Source organism: Oncorhynchus nerka, linkage group LG22 (genome assembly GCF_034236695.1).
Source record: "Oncorhynchus nerka isolate Pitt River linkage group LG22, Oner_Uvic_2.0, whole genome shotgun sequence".
NCBI classification, from domain to species: Eukaryota; Metazoa; Chordata; class Actinopteri; order Salmoniformes; family Salmonidae; genus Oncorhynchus; species Oncorhynchus nerka.
Window position 1 is genome coordinate 47,194,893 of NC_088417.1, and position 18,338 is coordinate 47,213,230.

Sequence of the window (18,338 nt, forward strand, 5' to 3'; positions counted from 1 at the left end):
GTCATCTACCACCCCACTATCAGATTAGGGGACAATGTAGCATGTTTTTCGTCCCACCACTTTGGTTCTGATTATCACCATCATCCACTTGTCATTTTTGCAGATTAAGTGTTAGAGCTAATAATGCATCAATATTTATAATTTACAAACTAGCTATGACATCGCCAATGAATATATAGCACAACTCCCCAGCACAACTCCTACCAGAACTATTACTGATGGTGAACCTGAACAATCGAAATATTGTAAGCCCCATTCAGCAGGTAGCATATAGTCAGATGTGAGTTGTGTCTACAGTATCTTTTAATTCCGGTAAAAGGCTATTTTTCATCAGCGCATAGCAATAGCTTAGTAAATTACATCGGTTGTCACAGCTAAAAGCCTAATATCGCGAAAACCATTTTTAGCATTTTAATGCTGAAGGTGCTGCGCAGATATGCACGATCAAGAACAGGACGCCTACCTCGTGTTGGTGAGCGTGCAAAATTGGGCACAGTGCGCAATTTGACTAGACTACTGATATTCCCTGGGGTTATTCGGCATGCAAAATGACTTGTAGATTGAGGACTGTCAACACAGTTACATACTTATTTCGACACTGAAGGAGAGGACTCAGTTATCCTATCTTTTGTGCAATTTTTTGGAAGGTAGAAAGAAAGCAATATGAGCAACAAAAAAAAAGTGATTCTGCAATTTGTAACATTTGAATCAATTTTCGGACCAATACATGCTACAATTGAATTGGTTTGGGGTCCGTGGAACGATGCAGTCGTATATTAAACGTTTGAAATCGTGACCAATGCGTTACATCCCTAGTGTGTGTATATAACTAATTCATAAATCCCAAAATTGATGTTGCGGTATAGAAATATGTTTGGAGAAAAAAACGTTTTTTTTTTTTGACAACTGCAAATGTCAAGAGGAAGGCCATTCAAGGAGTTGTGCCATGGCATACCTGGCCCACTTATTGAGCTATACCATTTGTTAAGTAAATCAAGTGACAAATAAGGTGAAAAGAATTACTGGAGTAGGACTTTAAATCTTGTCTTAACAATAATCGCAACAACAGTAATGGACATCAACGTAAAGTGCTTTGAGACCTAGTGAAAATGACACCCAATGTTAACTTTTCAATGTCAACGGTGTGACCGCATACCTTCTTCCTAGGCTTGAGCTGCTCCCTCCACTCCTTGAGATGGTGGTTGTGCTGCTCATCCAGAGACTTGAGCCTCTGAGTCTCGTTCTCAATGAGTAGGTGGCACTTCTCATTCTGCTCTCACACCACAATACAGTCAGTCATTACATAACACTTTTCATGGAGCACCTGTGGAACTTATTTCCCTACTTTTACAAACCTACTGAATTTGTGGATCTTCCTGTTATTGTACATTATGCCACATACATGCAGGCATTCTAATGCAGATAAGTTCTCATGGCTCTCAGGCTGGCGGGTTTACTCAGGACAAAATTGATGTGTAAGGGGTTTGACACCCAGGTTCAATTAAGATAAAGATATATAGATGGACATTATTCAGAGAGAGTTGTGTACTGTGGTCACCTGTAGCTGCTGGAGCTCCCTGACGTTGCCCTCACACTGGCCCACCATGTCCCTCATCTGGTGCTCATGCTTCTGCTGCTGGTGCAGCCGCTCAGCCTTCTGACGCTTGTCCTCCTGCTGGGCAAACTGGGGAGGAGCGCACACACACACACACACGCACACACACGAGAGGGAGAGAGATGGGGATGAGGGATTCATTTACACCACTTAGGCCTGATACAGTTCTGTGACACGAGTATGATATTACTATTTTCTAGCCAACACTTGCACGTGTTTTCTGACCGCTTGAAGAGACGTCAGCGCTCATCTATTTGGCCTTCTCTACCCTCCATCCCACATAGCTACACTACTACATGTTTGATTTACTCCGCCTCCCCCCACTAGGCCGTTCTGTAGTTGTCTGGTACCTGTTTGATCTTCTCGCGGTCCTCCGACGTGCTGCCCGTGGAGTTGATGCGGAGGCTCTTCTTGAACATGACCATGCGGGTCTTGCCCTCGCTGCGCTGGATCTTGGGCAGGCGACCCTTCTCCTGCTGCTGCCGGGCCTTCAGCAGCTCAATCATCCTCTGGTTGTAGCACTGCATCTGCTCTTGTTCCTAGGGAGACAGTCATGTGTGAGGATGCGGACACACACAGATAAGTGCGCACGCACACACACTACGCAAAGGTAAGGGGTTGTTTGAGGATATTAGCTGGGCATAACAAGGTTTAACCCCGATAACTGCAGGAGGTTCCTTTCCCAGCCACACAGATAGGGTTGCTATACCTTCTCATGCTTCTTGAGCAGCTGGTGCCGTTGGAGGAAGTACTGGTCTTTTAGCTGCTGTTTCAGTAACTGGTGCTTCTCATGAAGGTTCTTCTCATCTAGGTCCCAGATAGTAGCTTCCCTGTCTGAGGAACAAAAAGTGGAGACAGCCAGTGAATGAAAATGGTTTGGAAAGCAGTTGGAAGAAGAGAAAGATTCTCTCAAGTCAGAGATAAAAATATATCTGAGGTGAAAGATAAACACTAAGTAAGCATTTGTTAAATGTTGAGGGCTTAAACAGAGATCAAAGGTGTACTTTACAGGGACAGTTCGAGATTTAGGCAATGAAGCCCTTTTTTTCTACTTGCCCAGAGTCCGATGAACTCATGGATAAAAAATGTTGTCCTCAGTGTGCAGTTTGAAGGAAGTTAAAGGTTGTTTCTGGAGACATTGCTAGCTGCCTCATGTAGACTTCCAGTCATTGCGCTAACGGAAGTTAGCAATGGCTCCAGATACTACCTTCAATGTGCATCCTTCAAACTGCACAGAGTTCATCTCTCTGGGTAAGTGGAAACTGCCAAAATCTCAAACCATCCCTTTAACAGATCTCAGGGAGTAACTAGACCCCTTCCCAAAGGAGCAGCTACTCTCATTCTAACAACAGTGTTGATGGCACCCAGCCATCCAGTGTGACTGATGCTTGTACCTCTGACAAGGTTCTGCTTCTTGTTGAGACACTGCCTCTCTGTCTCAGAGATCTCCCTCTTGTTCTCCGAAATTATCCTCTTCAGCGTTGTGTCCAGGTGGTTCTTCTGGGCCGACAGGAAGTTCTGCTCCTAAACCACAGGAAACAGTCAGTGACGCGACTTTAATATGTGATTATAGCTAGCTACCGTTAGCATGTCAAGTGGATTTAGAGGCCAGTGGTGGAGCGATAAAGAAAGCCGCTTGTGTTTACCTCCGCTTGTTTCATCTGTGTAAAGGTGTTCATGCTCTGTTTCATGCTGTCTTTCCGGGACTTTCTGGGGAGCTTCTCAATCTCGTTCTTCACCTGGAAAGATGATTGTAAGACGTATGGACTTAATAAACACTCCTTTCATTTTTATGCTCACCGTCCACACGCACTCCCTCACCTCTTTTTTGTTGCGCTTCATCTGATCCTGGAACTTGTTGTAGTCGCGGTCCTGTTCGGAGCGGATGCGTTTGGTCTCGTCCCTGAGCTTAATGGCGTGGTCCGTCTCCATCTTCTCGATGGTCTGCTTCTGGTGCTTCTCCAGGCTCTCCAGCTCCGTGTCGTAGAACTTCTTCTTCGCCTGGGAGGAGCAGAAAGAAGGAATTAAACATGGTCGCCAAGAAATAAACCTGTTCACCATATTTATATCATAAGTAGCCATGATCCTGGAGGGGACAAAGCTGGGAAGGTTTAGAAAATGTCAAAAAGGATAGACAGGAGGCTGGTGGAAGGAGCTATAGGAGGACGGGCTCATTGGAATGGAGTCAAAACGTGGTTCATATATTTCATGTGTTTGACTCCGTTCCATTTATTCCATGCCAATGAGCCTGTCCTCCCACCAGAGGATATCCCCTATTTGTTCATAGACCGATGTAACGCGTGTTTCTTTTGGCGAGGGGAGGGTTGTGGAAAAGGGATTCCCTTAGACAGCTATCTAAAGGGATGTTGATATGACACGAGTGTGGGTGTTAGAGTTAATTCAGGGGTTCTGTCCTTCCATAAACAATGGAAGACAGATGTTATGGTGTTGGTGTGGATTGGAGAAATTCTGATATTTTACACATTAGTGGGAGTAGATGCAAAATTATTATTATTTTTTTAAATAGAGACAATTGGTATGTCAAGGCCTCTCAGTACACACCAGCCCCGCGCCGGCCACATCAATTACGAACCCCACCCGATATCAGTATTTTTCTACACAACCCGACCCACCAGCATAGAATTGTTCCAAGAGCCGATCCGTGAGTCTCTTAATATAGCTAATTCAACCATTCTCATATGTTTAAAATCTCAGCTCCTTTTCAGTTGTCCCAACTTTTCTTTCTACAAAAAGGGCCCCATTGTCAGCAAGACGCATCAGTTAAATTCAGGCTACAAGAGTTTAGGCCAGGGTTTCCCCAAACTCTTTTTTCTTTGTCCACGACGCCATTTTCATATCTGAAAATTCTTGTGACCCCAAACATGGGAGGAAGAAAAATGTTAATAAACAGCCGTGGGTATCCAAGACTATAGTGTCAGTGGGTGTGTCTAGACCTACGTTCATCTCCTGGTCGAAGCGTCGCTGCATCTGCTCCCTCTGAGCGTCCAGCTTTGTGTTCAGTAACGCTTGGGCACGGTGCTCCTCCTTCTGCAGCAGTCGCAGATCCCGGAGCTCCTGACGCCTGCACACACACACAGTTCAAATACTCTTACGCTCTTGACCTTGACAGACTTTTTGACAATCTGAGGGAGATGACATTGAATTGGAGTAAAAACAGTTGGGAGGCAAATAATTCCACATCAAAAGATCAAATAAATAGTCAAAACAATGTACACTGAATCAATTCTAAGCACCACGAGACAAATTGGCCTCTCGTATCAGAAGACAGACTGGGGAATATATTCTCGAAATGGAGATAAGAGGAGACTTCGTGAGAAAGCCTTGCTCCCTCCATCACAATGAGAACATAGAGCTTAGAGGAATCTGACTACCAGGTAGTAAGTGTGCGAGTCATCACCAGTCTCTGACACTGCCTGAACCAACAGTGTGGTGTCAAATGATCACCACTAGATGGCAATGACGGCACACTTGGCTCCGGATCTTTAACTCATGACGTTTCAGAATCCTCTACCAAAGTTTCAATTATTTGTTGTCAAATTGGGGCAGTTTAGGGACTCGTACATGTTCATGCAAAATAGTGAAATATTTGGTCCATATCAAAACCAGTGACTGGTATACATTGTTTACTGGTATACTGAAAATCTTATCACTGTTAGGAACTTATCCCAATCCTTCCTTTTCACTCACAAAAATAGTATGTTCCATGCTATGTTGTTCACACTTGACTCACATGATCTCAAAGGTCAAAGACCAGACCAGGATGGACAAAATAGGACATCTGAACACCACCCCAAGCACTCAACAACTCTCAGTATACCAAAGATCCTGTTTTATACAGAGAGGAGTAGACCGGGCCCCTTTTCCTGACCTTGATTCAGGGAGAAAAAGGGTTTTCAAGGAAGCAGTGTGACTTGCCTGAGAAACCTCATCTCTTCATCTTTCTTCTCATCATCGCCGATGATCTTGGATGTGGTCACGCTGACCTCCAAGCCGTCAATGACAAACTTCCTGGTGCGCTTCAACGTCTTACTGGAGAAACGAGAGTCCTGGAGGAGGCAGGGAGTTATTAGGGGGCACAGTGTGTGTGTGTTTAGTGTCACAATACAGTACCACGATTGAGTGACTGCAGTAGTGTTATTTTTACCATTAGGACATAAAATAAAATAAAAAGAAATTCTTGTTTTTATATATATATATGAGAGAGAGAGAGAGAGAGAGAGAGAGAGAGAGAGAGAGAGAGAGAGAGAGAGAGAGAGAGAGAGAGATATATATATATATTATATATTATATATAAAACAAGTCAGGGTGTTCAGTCTCCTTGGCATGATACATGACGACAACACACTAGTGTGTCTTTAAAGGAGGTGGTGATGTATGGAGAGCACTGTACATAGTCTGCCTGTCAGTTGACAGGAAAGAGCAGTAGTGGAAAGGCATGGACATACCGTCGGCGTTTACCTGCTGAGAGCACTTAGCAATTCTAAAAACAGGGTGCAGGCAGTCATTTGCAAACCAACTCTACAGCGGGTGGTCCCTAAAACACGCTACGCCGAACGAACTGCAGATCAACATTTGGTGCGTGTGTGTGTATGGTCCCTAAGACAGGGTTATCCTGCTGGGCCGGTCCTCTATAATTACCCTGCTCTGTCGTACAGGGAGGGAGTGCCAAGCAGGAAGTTGGATTCTCTATGACAACAGAGCTCTCATCCCCCAGTACAGAAACAGAGAGACTCAACACTGGTTCTTACTAGGTCACTGGTCCAGAACCACACCAGTCTCTGCCCAGGAAAAGTAGCACAACCCTGGGTGACATGGCTACTTTAAGGGCTTTTTCGTGGAAATAATGATCATCCTATTGATGAAAAGTGAAAACGGAAGGGGCCAGCAGAACAAACACCGTTCCCTGTACGTCACTCACCAGGGAAGGTACTGTAAGTAAACATGTCCTGCTGTAGCCATTCTTCTAAACCTTTGACAGAGACACTGTGTGCAATGGTGTGTGTGTGTGCGTGCGAGCGAGCGAGCGAGAGTGATGACATCGGTGCATAATATATGTGACCAAGTTGAGCACACATCCAGTGTGCTCCGAGGGTGACAGGTGTATGTACTGCAGAAACAGCTCAGATGGGGCCTAGCCTCGCGTCTGGCTCTAGCCTCCCTCCCTTGATCCGTGTTCTCTCATACAGCGCCATTCATAAACCCCTGGTTTTCCTGACATGCCTATCTCTCATAGGCTCACACTGTTACTGGGTCAAACATAGATGTCCCATTTATCTAGCCCGGCGGAAAATGAACTGCTGAATAATCGGTTCTGGAAAAATACATATCACAAATGGAACACAAGTCCAATGAATAGCTGTCCAGTGACGGCCAGTCCATAAACAACCAGAAGCTCCCCGAGCAACAATGGCTGTATAGAAATGACATCCACAATACTGAATAGAGCTCAAAACAAAGAGCCATTGGTCATAATGGATGGGAAATGGAATTGCATTAGTGCAAACAGACTCGTTATTAAAGGATGGGATGTGTCCATTTTCCAGAGAACATCAGTCTGATTCCATCTCAGAGCCTCTTCTGCTACAAATGATGCTTTTTGCCATAACACTTTGAACGTAGCAGCTTATTTCAGTGGAGTTTGACTCATTGACAAGTGCATGTATGAATGCAGGTTCGGGGTAGTTTAAGACGAGCTGTTCTTTGTTGTGAGCTCACACCCTAGGACAGGGTTCCCCGACTGACAGCCCGCGGGTGGTTTTATTTGGCCCCCAAAGTTTTCTGAACAAAAGAAAAAAATTTTTTTATTGGACATAAGAGCATAAAAACACCAGGAAATCAATCTCCAAGTGATTTTAATTTAAGAAATGTATCCACAAGCATAATGGAGACGTGATCATGTTCAAATGTAAGCAAGGTTTGAAATGATCACGTTTTAGTCAAACATTATACATTATATATAAACTCGTAAAAATCCAAATAACTTCACAGATCGTCATTGTAAAAGGGTTTAAACAATGCTTCCCATGCTTGTTCAATGGACCATAAACAAATAATGAACATGCACCTGCCCGGATGACACTGGGCTAATTGTGCACCGCTTCATAGGTCTCCCAGTTGTGGCCGGCTGCGACACAGCCTGGGATCGAACCCTGGTCTGTAGTGACGCAGTGGCTTAGACAGCTGCGCCACTCAGGAGGCCTCACAGCTAGCCATTGTCATGTAAAATGTTGCCCAACATATCCCAGTGGTCTTGCCTTGGCCCCAAGCCAGAGCAGGTCTGCTGAGACCATGGCCCAGAAAGTCACTGGAGCTAGGCCATGGAACTACAAAAGTCTGAGGTTTTTTGGTAAAACACAAGGATAAATCATTGGAAATGTGACATTAAACATAGTGTTACTCACCACCCTGGGGCAGAGGGATCCATCGTCCTTGTTGACTGACATGTCTCCTGACAGGTTGAGGCTGATGTCCATGCTCTCAGAAGCAGACACGCTGCCCGCGTCAGAGTACCTCTTGGAGATCATGCCATTGGCGTTGTGGTGGGCCATCGGGTTGTCCATGTTAGCCCCTATGGCGACCCTCTCCCTTTTCGAAGGCCCTCTCTTCGTGCTGCCGTTCAGCCCGATCAAAGATGTGGGGTCTGGGGTAGGGGGCCCTTTTTCCCCAATCACGGGAACCACCCCACTGGCCATGCTGGCGCTTTCTCCCTTCACCTCCAACTGGCTTTGGGGTATTTTTGGTACCATCTCGGGCTGTGCCAGCAGGGCCTGGTTCTCTGGCAGAGGGGTGTCCACAGGCTTGCCCTCATCCGAGGTGCTCTTCCCATCCTCGATGCCCGAGTCGGAGCTGGAGAAGACCTTGCCAGAGGCCTCGCTCTCGGGCTTGTCAGAGTCCACAATGCTGATGCCCTCATCAGGGAGCTGTCGGTCGATCGGCTGGCCATCCCTCGTGCGGGAAGGTCTCACGGGGGGTTTGGCCTCGGCCCCGACGGGAGTTTTGGTGAGTGTGTCTGGGGCACTGTCCCCTTGTAGACTGGTTTGACTGGTTTGAGACGGGTCCTTGCCTGGAGGCTGGGGAGAGGAGAGGAACATGGTTATGTGTGGCAGTGACAAAGCATTTCAACACGGGTGCCTTTTTCCGCACCTTTTCCCCAGAAGCACCATCTATGTTGAAAGTAATCCCACTAATACGAACCAAATGAAATGGACTTCGCCATTCTCTTGGCTTTCATATTGCAGTGTTGACCTTTAGAGGTACTGTCTGTAGCAACGCAGATGTTCCTTTCTAAACTCCTACCTATACAACTTACCTCTTCTGCGCACCGGAGATAAAGTATGTAATCAGTGATAACACACTAATAACAACAGGTGCAGATCCTGTTGACGCCCCGTGACTCTCACGTGCAGAGAGCGGTCTCGGAGCGTTAAGCTAACAATGGTCATCAGCCACCTTTACGACCGGGGCCAGCCTTTTCGAAAGAACTCTAAAAGACACAGTCGGAGAGAACTGGCTGGCTGCTCTCCAGGCCCCGAGACAACCGTTTATAACCTCTCCGCCAAATACACCCGCTGCAACGCTCTGTGTGTTTTAGGGCCGCCAGCAAAACGGGTGGCGAGCAGGCATTCTCCCCCAGTACTTTTCAATTAGGTGGGGGCAGAACTCCACCACTTTAGATTTGGTTTAATACAAAATGACACAAAAGCGTTGAAAACAGGGACAAAGTAGGCTTACTGTTTCTTTTTATAGATGGCCTTGCCTCATAATTCGTCAACTCGCACACAATTTGTAGCCAATGTCTTTCTCACCAGAGTGCTGCAGGGTGTGTCGACCAAATCGGATTTACGGAAATTGCGGGTCTGGCATGTGCACGACTATAGAAAGCAGTGCGCACTCTCCACTTCACGCCAGTATTATTTTAGCGAACAGGAAAATAACTCACCCCCGACACAAGCAAAAACACTTGACAGAAATGTTGTGGCAGCCTACACCTAAACAGTAGCGATCTGACACACTGTATCACTCTGATCAACTGTGGCCTACACCTATGTGCCCTGCCCTGTCCCATTTGGCCAGGGGAAACTGGCTCTTCCTAATGAAACAACAAATCAGGCTCAACTAGCCCGGCTGCCATTAATTGTCCGTCTTTCACTTAAACAATGGGGATGATCCAGAAAGATCAGTTTTAGGCTTGCTGAAATTCCTTACATTTTTGTGCTTTTCATTTTATCACCTGGGCAACTTTAGAGCAGGCTCAACTTGCCTGACTGCTCAGTTTTCTTGCTCCAGACAATAGGGCAACTCTTAAGGTCCCTGCTACAACTAGGTTCTAGAGTTTTACCAGCTGGTAACCATCAGGAAGAAAAATATGGCACGACCACTCTGGGACCTGTGGTGCCACCTCTGACCGTACATGATACAGACAACATCTTGTAGTGTCTACACTCTGAAACACGATTTTACATATTAATGTATTCAACTTTACAAATGTCTCAAAACAACCCTTTTTGATCATACTGTACCTTGTGTGTGTGTGTGTGTGTGTGGTGAACGACGACTAAGAATTCCTGAAAGCTGCACTCTCAGGCCTTGATTTCCCTCTTGGGGGGGGGGGGGGGTTCTGTGATAAGAAAGCAGTTTGGAGTGTGTGCGCGGGCGTTTGTGTGCGGGGGGGGGGTTCTGTCATGAGGAGGAATGAAACATGCTGATCTCTTGACTGCGGGTCAGCAGCAGCTAGAATGCAAGAGGACAAGACAGACCGCTGACTACTGATGCTCTAAGGGTAGCAATAATGAAGACCGCTACGGTCCATCCAAAATCACCTCAGGTCCATATCACATAACAGTTATGAATGACTCATTTTCACCTAGAAACAATCCAATCTAATGTCCAGCTTCAGTACTGTTTGATTGGGAAAACATACAGTTTAAAGGCAAGTGTATATGTTTACTTAAAAGGTTATGTCTGTGGAAAAGAAAACATGTCAAACTTTAAATAATGAAATCCCCCAAGAGGTGGTAACGCGATACGTGTGCCAGTGTACAGGACAACAAACAGCATCCATTTTTAACGGTGGGTAACTGGGTGTGTGAAAGCAAGTGTTCCAAATTCTGTTCCTTTGTTTGAGCACCAGTGATTTAGTGCCCTCTAATTTTCCCTCGCTTTCTAATCCAGTCCACCCACACACTCATATACAGTAAACCCATTAGGCTCAATCTGAATGAAACGGTTAACTGGAAGCGTTTGATTAGTAGATGTTTTAGGGCCGGTTTCCCGGACGCAGATTTCGCCAAATCCTGAATTCAAACCCATTTTCAAAAATGGAGATTCTCCATTAGTCCAGGATTAGGCTCAATCTGTGTTTGAATAGTAGAAAGACCATATGGAGTCCTCATCGGGGACATAATGACCACGGCAGCTGGAGTTTGAGGTCGCCCAGGGAGTGTGTGACTATCAGTGTGTGCAGAATGTGCTCTAGTGTGTGTGTTCTTTCCTCTCAGTGAGAAGTGTGTGTATGTCCTCCTCCCCCATCTCAGTGTGCGATCCGAACACCACAGAAACACCCCCACTCTTTAGAGAGCGCTGCCCTTGCTGAGTCAACACCAGGTTTTCCCAAACTCCGTCCTGGGGGCGCCCGTTGTGGTTTTTTTCCCCCTAGCACAACACAGCTGATTCAAATAACCAACTCATCATCAAACTTTGATTATTTGAATCAGCTGTGTAGTGAGTGCTAGGGCAAAACCAAAACATGTAGCCAGGGTGGGGGGGGGGGGGGCCAGGACCAAGTTTGGGAAACCCTAGCCTAGACCACACACACACACACACACAGGTGAACAGGAAGCTGCAGATTCTGGGGTGTGGGGCACGCTAGCAGAAACTATCAAAAGAAAATAGAAAATTCCAAAAGGAGAGTACTGTACTTTGATTCAGCTATGTACATATCACAATATCCTCCCTTAATGTCACATACAACATGACTGCTAAACAGAATGTCTTGGATGTATAAACCAAACTACTTTGAGGCCTACGTGAAACGAGAACTTCAGGAAACAATAAGAAAACGCCACTGCGAAGAACAGATGTGAAAGTTCATCGTAAGAGAGAGGAGGATAAAAGGAATGCAGGAAAGGAGAGAGACAGGAGAGAGTGAGAGCAGTAAAACAGTCTTACCACTGGGACTGAGAGCTCAGTGGTGTCCTCCTCCTCTCCTTCCTCTCGATTGTCCTCGATTTCCTCCATGACTTCAGCCTTCGCCTCAGCAACCAGCTCTCGCAAGGGTCTGTTGGTCTTCACAGAGCAAACAAAGGGGTGCTGGGGGGACAGGGAGGTCGTCAGGACAACCATGTTACATCCATAGAACAACACTTGATTGACAGGGGCCTAGAAAGCAAACAGGGGGAAAAGGTACTTTCACAGGAGAGTGAAACTTAATCTGCCACCTGTATCTACCCATGGCCGTTTCTAAACAGTAGCAACCATCAATGAGGCCAGGGTATGAGCTCACCCTGATGAAATAATGAAGACGACCCCAAATCCTCATGTACTTATAATACCAAGTTCCTAGATAAGACAGGGCAAAAAAATTAAATAAGAATGATTTAATTAGCGTAATAATAGGAGCAGGCTTGAGAGGGGATAATTTGACAGCCACAGACAAGGCTGTGAAAATGTAAGTGCAGCGAAAATAAAAGAGCAAGCATCTATTATTTAGGTGATTTGAACAATGGCTAATTTAATTGGCCCAGCTGGCACAGGCAGGTAGGCAAGTGACAGGAGTGTGGCTGAGGCAGAAAGGGGCCCTCTGGGCTGCCTCCATCCGTGTGGATAGCATTAGCGATAGCTTTAAACTTCTCCAATGACAGAAAATGCATCAAGTCAACAATGACTCGGGGAGAGCAGAGTGCCAGCTATCACACAGGAGAGGAAAAACACCCAGTCAACGTGCTACACTTGAACACCACAACGCAGTGTCTGGTATGCCTCTCCATACTTCCAATTTGTAAGTCGCTCTGGATAAGAGCGTCTGCTAAATGACTTAAATGTAATGTAAATGTCTGGGGTATCAAGGAAAGCAGGGAGAAGCATTTGAAACACCTCACTAAGACTTATGGACTTGGCTCACTGGAAGTCCAACAGAACTCATTCGGACGCTCTTTGAAACGTCGCATCAACACTTCCTGGGTATACATGGTAGCTATCTCTATAACCGTTATTTAAAAAATAAAACACTGGTTTTGTTTCCGGCTCAACTAAACGGTGAATCTTTATGGCAGGTAGTGGTAATTCTGTTGATTCAACACATATCACACCGCAGCACCTCTCTGGGACCCCATGAGACCCTCTCCCCATGCTCTGTCTCACAAAGGAGCTTCACAACTCAGGGCTAGTATTCATAAAGCATCGTGGAGTAGGAGTGCTGATCTAGGATCAGTTCCCTTGTCTATGTAATGTACATTCATAATGAAAAAAAGGCAAAGCTGATCCTAGATCAGCACTCCTATTCTGAGACTTTCCTCTGCCCCTCCAGCTTCAACAGGTTTACTATGAAAACTGAGCCTGGACCACCACTGCTACACCAAGCAAAATGTTCACTGGGTGAAGAAAGCAAACAGACCAGCATTAGTTCCAAGCCATGTCTGATCCAGCCATTGCTCAGCCCGGCTTAACAGCTCCCTCTGATGTTTGCAAGGGTGGGGCTGGTCTGGTCTGGATGGCTGGTCCGAAATGCTTCAATGTGAACCACATGGCCGGCTTCAGAGAGGTAGAGGCACAGAATGGTTGGAGTTGGGTGATGTTATTCTTAACCCCTGGTCCAGGGTAAGTTATCGTTTGTTCCTCCTAATGGTTAACGTTGGGACTTGGGCTTGGGCAATCTGATCCTAAATCTGTAGTTAGGGACCAATGTTCACAGCTGTGGTGAATCATGATACTTCATCATGTGGTTGTGTAGACAACATGTATACAACATTCCCCCACATGGGATGAGGTGGCCATGGACATGACATAGGAGACAGGAGAGCTACAGTCCCATTGACTAAACTCAGTACGTGTCAGGGGACAGACATATCACACATGGACACCGTCCAAGTGTTGACTGGAATAATTGATGTAAATAAACTGACTTCTAACGATGAGATTTCCAGCAATCTCAATCAATGAGTGATCCACAGACCAAGTAACCCCCAAGGCCTCCTCCCCGTGTCACAATGCATGCCAATAAGCCACAGCGGGTGCTGTTGGCAGCTGTTCATGGCGTCTCATTCCCATCAACGCCATCTCACTGGGGTTAAAAACAGCCGTGGTATATGATAGAGATCAAAACCTACAGTGTGGCACCGAACGTGACCACTCCTGTCTCTCTCCGGTGCTCTTTAAAAACTCCCAGCAGGCTTTTGGCCAGGATACTCGGCCCCTGTAATTGTCCAGGGGTGGAGAGAATATGGAGGAAAAAAAAATCCCAAAGTGCCATTCACTGGCAACAGTAATACAAATTGCTAGCAATCGCCCCTTGCTTTCAAACCCAGACAGGAAGTAGTGGGTCCTGCATTTTAATAGACGCCTCATCTCTTTTCTTTCCTTGTGCTCTCTCGCTCTCTTTCTCCCTCCATCTCCCAGATGCCCTCTGTATGTTACTGCTCAGTTGCCCATTGTATCATCTCCCTAATCCTCATGTCTGAAAAAGCTGATGTTTGGGGGTGATTAGAACGTGGACCTGTGAAGAATGAGATAAGGGAAAACCGTCCTCATACATCAAAGAGGCCGAGCTAGAGTATAGTGTGACCATCTTACCTCCAGGAGCTGGGCTGCGTTTGGCCGACTCTCCGGATTCTTATCCAACGACTTTTTCAGGAAATCCTTAAACTCCTGTGACCTTAAACACACAGAAATCCGGGAACATTTATCAAAGGAAGACAGAAAGGAGGAGATATGGTGGTGGTATTTTCACTACACAACATCTTGACAATCTGAGGCTGTAACGGAACAGGCTCAGAGTTTAATGGCTGTGATATAGTTAATCCATTAAACAAATATTCAAAAAATATGCATCCTGTTTGCAACAAGGTTCTAAAGTGATACTGCCCGAAAAAAATGGCAAATTACACTTTGTATCCAGGACAAAAACTGCTTGGGGCAAATCCAATACAACATATTACGGAGTATCACTCTCCATATTTGCAAGCATAGTGGTGGCTGCGTCATGCTATGGGTGTATTTGTAATCCATAAGGACTGGGGAGTTTTTTCAGGAGAAAAAAAATAAAGGGAATGGAGCTAAGCACAGTCAAAATCCTAGAGGAAAACCTGGTTCAGTCTGCTTTCCACCAGACACTGGGAGATGAATTCACCTTTCAGCAGGACAATAACCTAAAACACAAGGCCAAATATGCATGATTTGCTCACCAAGAAGACAGTTAAAACTGTTACTCAGCAACATCGACTTAAATCTGCTTGAAAATCTATGGCAAGATCTGAAAATTTTTGTCTAGCAATGATCAACAACCAATTTGATAGAGCTTATAATAATATAAATGGGCAAATGTTACACAAACTAGGTGCGGAAAACCCTTGGAAGCTTACCCAGAAAGACAACTGTAATCACTGTATAATTATCTGCATAATTATCTAAATCAAGACCACTTGTGTAGAGTGTTGACAGAAAAAGAAAGACAATTAAATCCATTTTAATCCCACTGTAACAATATTTGACCCACCACCTGGATTCGGTCCTATGTAGCAAAATTTCAAATCATGTTTTTTGGATAAAAGTAGAGACTAGAAAATGGTAAATCGTACACTGCAGTTGAGGAACAATGGGAAAGTAATTCTGCTTTGAAAGTTGATAAACTTGTAACTCCACTTTTGAGAAAATGGCCGTTGAATGTTTTGCTACAGCTACTGGAGAGCTCTTCGTCTACACCCATTCAGCATTGTTCACACCCTTTTAACCTTTAACCAGGTAAAAATACACTATCTAGTCCTTGGACTAGATCCTAATCTGACTTTGAACGTGTCCATATAAAGATATTGTATACATATTTTATAATATCATGCTTACTCAGACACTGAAAAAGTCTATAACCACCCCCCATCTAGCTATGTGGTTGGATCACTATTGTCTAGACATGTACACATGTTCATGAAATATGATGGCCGTATTCACCCCTAGACACACCTGGCTAACTTGATGGGTCATGTAATCATTCTCTTGCAAAGTCGAGTCTTTTGTTTAGACATGTAGCTAGCTAAACAATGATCCACAATCCCAACCCATAGCTACAGTACAAACGGAGTGGCATAGCTAGCCACCATTCATGAAATGCTTGAGTATGAATATGCAGGTAGCTAAAGCTAACCAAAAAGGTTCAATGTTAGCTAGCTAGTTAACATTAAACTATAACAAGCAATGCAAATGGCCTTCTGAGATACAAATAATATTACTACACTGATCATACACATAACATTAACTAGCGAGCCAGCTAGCTAGCTAACAGTATGCTTTAACTTGCAATGATTGACAAAATTAGAAAGATCTATCTGAAAATGTAGCTAGACTCTTAGCCGTATACATGGATGAATGCGTCACGGCAGCGTGTCTTTTCCATTTGGTTTGTAGCTAGCTACAGCTTGTTTGGCCCGTTGTTGTGTCAAGTCACTGCAGTCACAACCATGTGCAGAAAGTAACGTTTGTCCATCCCACTGATCTTTGAGGGCAGTAGCAACACTTTGTCAGTTCTCTATGGCTAACATTATATCTTTCAAAAAAGCTGAGGTATCAATGATTATTTACACATACTGAGCAGCTCATGTTATAGACATGGAAGAACAATACCGAACTCATCTCTCGATATGTCCAGCCCATTCATTATCCTCAGCCAGTCATGGCTAGTGGGAAGATTCCTGTCTTTTTCAGTGGCTAAACCAACTAGGCTCGGAATTGAATAATTGTATTCGTATTTACAGATGGCATAAAAGTTTGATATGGAAGTTCACATGTTTTACAAGGCATTTCTGGCCAAAAAATGCCTTTTGATTAAAAAAAATACAAATAATAATAAAGCGTTGAAATGCCTCTCCTGTGAAGTAGTAATGTGCAACATACACCTAGCTTCTTGAAACAGGTCATAAATGTGGAAAAAGTCAAGGGGTGTGAATACTTTCTGAAGGCACTAGATTTCCTTAGAAAAATAAAGCTTTCACTAGGAATGCTCTTCCCATCTGGAGCATAGCTCTTGGCACCTAGCGAGTATAGGCCCAAGCTCTTGCATCTACTGAGCGATGGAACGCGCCGCCTCAAACGGATTAGAAAAGCCACAGCTATGCACACTCAAAGTCCTATCTTCACTGGCTTTGGCCTAGGGTTTGGACCTATACATCATCACCCCCCCCCCCCCCCCCCCCCCTGGGTCTCACCACTTGTTGGGCTGCTCCAGGGTAGGGGGCTCAGACTTGGCTATCTTCAGCAGGACCCTCATGGGGTTGAGTTCGTGGTGCGGGGGCTCGATCTGCGCCAGCTCGATCAGGGTGATACCAAGGGACCAGATGTCAGCCTTGTAGTCATATGGAGCGTCCTTCATAGTCTCACACATCACCACCTCCGGAGCCATCCTAGAATACAATATAGCACAAAATGGTTAGCCTCTAAATGCCAAATCTTGTGCACATGTATATTTTGTGTTTGACATGTCAACGCACTTTGGATTCAGCTATGTTTACAGACCAAGTGAAGAGTAGGCCTATAAACTTCAATACCAGAGGCCTATCCAGTGTTTGCCTACGATCAAAAGTGCCATATTACATCATCTTCAGAAATAGGATACTGCTTGGCTTCACATTCACTGTAAAATACATAGAGTGAAATTGCATCTGTTACTCATTTATGAAGCTAGTGAACAGTGGGCAACACCTGGGCAGGTTGACTGAGAGGCCATTTCAGATGACAGTCATTGCCTCGGAGGAGACCTGTTCTGGTCAATAGTTAACTTCAACCTGACCATGATCGGAGGACCAGTCAGAGCACAAGGTCCAGAACCACAACAACACATATCAGCTTTCACAAGAGCCTTGTAAAAGGTTTTACGATCAAACCATAACGACTGAGCACTACTGTACGGAATGCTCTTATGATATCAAGCAGGGCATACAACTGGTACAACAAGGCGTCGTGGATAGTATGAAGGATGTTCTTTACTTCGTCATGCAGTACCACCATAATTCCATTAAACACTGTGTGCTCAAATGGCACCCATGGCCCCTGGTCAAAAGTGGTGCTCTTTAAAAAGGGAATAAGGGGCCATTTGGGACACACACAGTGGCAGGCACCCATTTACATTACTCGGTTTTCATGTGTATGTACCAGTACTTACCAGTATGGTGTTCCTATGAAAGAGTCCCTTCTTTGTAGGGTTTTGGTATTTTTCGCTGACACCCCAAAATCCGCTGCAAGTACAAAGAAAAGTGTTGTTAAAAAAAAGAAGACGTTTTAATTCAATTTCTTGGTAAAGAGAATGATTAATGGGCCAGTGTTATAACCTGATATCTTCTTTAGGGGGAGGAATACCCTAAAATAATTAATAGCCCGGGCGCTTATTTCCTTCAAAATCACAGAACACAACCGGCGCTTATTAGAGACGGGCTTCCAATGGAGCCACGCATCTATTTCCTTCACACGCATAGCTTTTGTTCGATAAAATATTGAAAAGACAACC

General features: G+C 45.0%; 1 protein-coding gene across 1 annotated transcript in view; it reads right to left on the minus strand.

The window, feature by feature from the left end:
* The window catches only part of LOC115105266 (serine/threonine-protein kinase 10-like), a 41,744-nt gene that overhangs the window by 2,660 nt on the left and 20,746 nt on the right, over positions 1-18,338 (minus strand). Inside the window, exons 5-18 of the mRNA XM_029627069.2 lie at positions 17,997-18,069; positions 17,044-17,238; positions 14,423-14,504; positions 11,804-11,944; positions 8,038-8,706; positions 5,552-5,682; positions 4,574-4,697; positions 3,437-3,616; positions 3,262-3,354; positions 3,010-3,139; positions 2,325-2,449; positions 1,966-2,154; positions 1,559-1,684; positions 1,157-1,270 (exon numbers count right to left, since the gene is read on the minus strand). Of these exons, the coding sequence (XP_029482929.2) occupies positions 1,157-1,270; positions 1,559-1,684; positions 1,966-2,154; positions 2,325-2,449; positions 3,010-3,139; positions 3,262-3,354; positions 3,437-3,616; positions 4,574-4,697; positions 5,552-5,682; positions 8,038-8,706; positions 11,804-11,944; positions 14,423-14,504; positions 17,044-17,238; positions 17,997-18,069 (2,372 nt within the window). The remainder of the gene's footprint in view (positions 1-1,156; positions 1,271-1,558; positions 1,685-1,965; positions 2,155-2,324; positions 2,450-3,009; positions 3,140-3,261; positions 3,355-3,436; positions 3,617-4,573; positions 4,698-5,551; positions 5,683-8,037; positions 8,707-11,803; positions 11,945-14,422; positions 14,505-17,043; positions 17,239-17,996; positions 18,070-18,338) is intronic.